The sequence below is a fragment of the Ailuropoda melanoleuca genome, chromosome X (assembly GCF_002007445.2).
Source record: "Ailuropoda melanoleuca isolate Jingjing chromosome X, ASM200744v2, whole genome shotgun sequence".
NCBI lineage: Eukaryota > Metazoa > Chordata > Mammalia > Carnivora > Ursidae > Ailuropoda > Ailuropoda melanoleuca.
In genome coordinates this window covers 74,513,610-74,516,592 of record NC_048238.1, presented here as the reverse complement: position 1 = coordinate 74,516,592, position 2,983 = coordinate 74,513,610, and the positions used below count along the sequence as shown (strand labels likewise).

The following is a 2,983-nucleotide window of genomic DNA, read 5'->3' as shown; positions in this document are numbered from 1 at the left end:
GTCAGTTAAGCATCTGCTTTGGGCTCAGGTCTTGATCCCAGGGTTCTGGGATTGAGCTCAGCAAGGAGTGCTTCTCCCAGTCCCTCTGCTTGCTGCTCCCCCTGCTTGTGCTCTCTTGCTCTCTCTCTGTCAAATAAATAAGTGAAATCTTAAAAAAAAAAATAAAAATAAAATATTTTTTAAAAATTTAAAGTTATTGCCTAGGGAGTAAGCCTGGGGTAGGAATTGGTGCAGCAAGACAATTTTTGTTTCATTATAAACTCTTCCAGACTTTTTAGTGTTTATGGTAAAATAATGTGCCTTTATTCCTTTTATAATTTTCCTAAATTTCCATCGATTTGACTTTATTTTATGAAAGCTCTTTAAAAAAATCATTCCAGACCCTGAAAACATGACCATAAAATCTTCCTAAAATGGTAGTCGTGCTTTGGTTGACTCAGATACCTAATTTATACCTAATTTATTCCTAACGAACACTTCACTTTAGACCACCGGATGGTCAAACTGATATCTGACAACCAGCTTCAAAATTAAGACAAGAGCAAAAGAATGTTTTTGTTTCTGCCATTTAATAACATTTCAGAGAGGAAAAATACAATGAAAGGGTCTCTGCTCAGCCCGTAAAGTAATTTCAACTTGTTACAAAACAGGTTATTTGCTGACCTGGTGTTGTTCTTTAATAGACTTTCCCAGGGGCCAGAGCTGCAGGTTTTTCACTAATGGATTCCTCTTCTATCACAGGCCTGAGCCTGTTTTCCAGAGCCACCTCTACCAACATCAGAATCTTCACAAAACACATTACTTGCCTGGCCCCCAGGTTGGCCGCGGCTGTATCGTCTGCCCTCTCTAAAGCCTAGGTCCCAATCTGTGTGGATAATATGATCATCTAGGGAGGTCCCGTTTAGGCACCACATGGCCTTTTCGGCATCAAGTCTGTCATAGTATTCTACAAAACAGAAACTACATGCCTTTTTCTTAATTTTATCCACGCCCATAAATACATGCTTGGTATTACCACATCTACCGAAGAGCTCATGTATTTGCTTGTCGGTAGTATGAAAGGAAAGATTCCCCACATAGAGTGTGGAGCTTTCCTTCAGTGATTTCTCCTGTTCATCATCGTCCACATCGAAGTGCTGGTCCCGGTACTGGCTCAGCTCCAGGGAGGAATCGCCTTGCTGAATTCTCAGATCGCTGGACACGGTGCCCAGTGGATACCGTGAGGGCAGCTGTTTGCAATCCATCTTAGAGCAGTGACACCACCAACGAAACCCTAGATTAAATTGAAAAAAATAATAGAGACAGGGAAGGAAGCAGAAACACAAACCTGTGTATGTTGAAGAGGTTTGTGCCCTGATGCATAGACACCTCATGTCAAGGCAAACCCAAAATGGAAATTTCCAGGCCCCAAGAACATGGTCATAAAATGCAACTTTGCAAGTCTTCATGAAAGGGAAGCTACACCGCTGTCTTCGCTGTCTTCGGTTGACTCAGCTCTTACATACCTAATCTATTACCAAAGAACACATTTAATAACAGAATGCTCTTGGAAAATATGGCATAAAACAGTAAAATGGATCGAATTTTCATGGAGAATGAGTGCTACCACCATTCCTGATCGAGGACTAGGCATCTGATAAATCAGATATATATATATATGTAATCAGGGTCAAAGCACAAATACAGTTGTCGTACACCCTCTCATAATGTAAAATACCAAATGTACAATTCACGTCTATAATATGGAAGTCAATATAGTGCATTGTTAGACTAGACAAAAAGGCCCTAGATGTACACTATCAAGTGTACATGTAGCTCTATAAAAATGAAAACTTCCTGGCATCATAAGTTTGACCTAAATTAAGATTAGATTTTACTAGCAATAAATCCGCTTTTCATCTTAGACTTTAGAAGGCCTTATATGTAATTACTGGAATACTCCATCTATTTAAAAACCTCCTGGTTCCAAGATGGCAGAGGAGCAGGAGACCTAAAGTTCGTCTGGTCCCAGGAATTCAGTGAGAGAGCTACCAAACCATTCCAAATACCTATGAATGCAGCTGGAGAATGAAGAAAAGAGTAGCAGAAACTCTATGAACAGAAAGGCAACCACTTTCTGCAAGGAGGAGAAAAGATGGAGGAGGAGTAGGCGACCCTTTCTCAGCTGGTCCGAGTCGAGCTGGATATCTACCAGACAATTCTGAACACCCACAGAATCAGCCTGAAACCCAGGAAGATACATCTGGATCTCTACAAATGAACATCTCCAGTGCTGAGTATTGAGGGACGAAGCGGGGAGCTGTGAATCCGAGCACAGATATAGGAAGATAAAGGGAAGGGGGAGGGAGCCTTCTGCGCTCAGGCGCCGGGAAGCAATAGCCCCTTGTGCTGGGGAGTGGGCTGGACTCTCAGACCAGCACCTGCAAGAGAGCGGACTGAGACAGTGAGCCTGGGAACGCCCGTGTCCAAACTGAAAACAGGAGCTCCCGACTGCACACTCGAACTAGAGTGAAACCAAGAGCTCAGGAGTGCAAGCGCGACCAGACTGAAAACTGGCGCTCCAGAGCACAGGCGAACCATACTGAAACAGGGAGCTCGGGAGCTCGGGAGCGCGCGGGGCGGCTGGCGGCTGGTGGGGTTAGAAACACAAAGGACAGAGACGCGCTGGCCCTGGAAGTGAGGGCTGGGAGGCTGGGTGTGGGGTGCACATCCCGGGACGCTGCAGGGTTGAGCAGCACCNAGCAGCACCAACAGAAACAGAGTTAAAGTGGCCAGAACATCAGTGGAGAACGGGCCACAATCCCTCCGTTCTGTGACAGAGGCTGAATTTCGGCCGCTATTGCTCTGGCTCTCAGAAGAGGCACAGTAGACCACCAGTGAAAGCCGCCAGAGAACAAAAGCCTGGAAACACCGGCTCACAGGGTGCCCATCCCCATCCCCCCTCGCAGGGGACACAGAGACTCTACCCAAACAGGGTTTCCTG

General features: G+C 45.2%; 1 protein-coding gene across 1 annotated transcript; it reads right to left on the bottom strand.

Moving 5' to 3' along the window:
• Window positions 1-615: 615 nt before the first annotated feature.
• On the bottom strand, window positions 616-1,244 carry NCBP2L (nuclear cap binding protein subunit 2 like). The gene has a single exon (XM_034649035.1). It carries the CDS (start codon window positions 1,242-1,244, stop codon window positions 717-719), a length of 528 nt encoding a protein of 175 aa, XP_034504926.1. The 3' UTR covers window positions 616-716.
• Window positions 1,245-2,983: the final 1,739 nt, after the last annotated feature.

Bases quoted from the DNA above. Each gene is read 5' to 3' on its own strand.
- NCBP2L (XM_034649035.1), bottom strand. From the start codon at position 1,244: ATGGATTGCAAACAGCTGCCCTCACGGTATCCACTGGGCACCGTGTCC.